Below are 422 nucleotides of genomic sequence, written 5' to 3' on the forward strand. Positions count from 1 at the left end.
TTTCTTCTGTGCACGGCCTACAAAAATCACTTTCCCACTGATTTCTTTTCCATTCATCTCTTCCACGGCCTTATTGGCATCCTCGTGTTTCCAGTAACTCACAAAGCCAAAGCCTTTGGATTTCCCACTGGGATCTCTCATCACCTTGACACTTAGGGTCTTACCAAACTGGCTAAACAGCTCTTTCAGACTCTCGTCATCCACCTCTTCCCCGAAGTTTTTGATGTAAACATTGGTGAACTCCTTGGCTTTGGCTCCCAGCTCAGCTTCCCTCTCTTTTCGAGACTTGAATCTGCCCACAAACACTTTGCGGTCATTGAGGAGCATGCCGTTCATCTTCTCGATGGCCTTGTCAGCAGCCTCTTGCGTCTCGAAGTGGACAAAGGCATAACCCTTAGAGCCGTTCTCATCACACACCACCT

General features: G+C 48.1%; 1 protein-coding gene across 1 annotated transcript; it reads right to left on the bottom strand.

Annotated features, from left to right (window-relative positions):
* Positions 1 to 3: 3 nt before the first annotated feature.
* LOC117797771 (polyadenylate-binding protein 4-like) lies at positions 4 to 420 on the bottom strand (the record flags this gene model as incomplete). The annotated part of the gene is made up of 1 exon (XM_034650227.1): positions 4 to 420. A coding segment is annotated over one exon (417 nt), but the record flags the coding sequence as incomplete, so codon positions are not given.
* Positions 421 to 422: the final 2 nt, after the last annotated feature.

The sequence above is a fragment of the Ailuropoda melanoleuca genome, unplaced genomic scaffold (assembly GCF_002007445.2).
Source record: "Ailuropoda melanoleuca isolate Jingjing unplaced genomic scaffold, ASM200744v2 unplaced-scaffold13172, whole genome shotgun sequence".
NCBI lineage: Eukaryota > Metazoa > Chordata > Mammalia > Carnivora > Ursidae > Ailuropoda > Ailuropoda melanoleuca.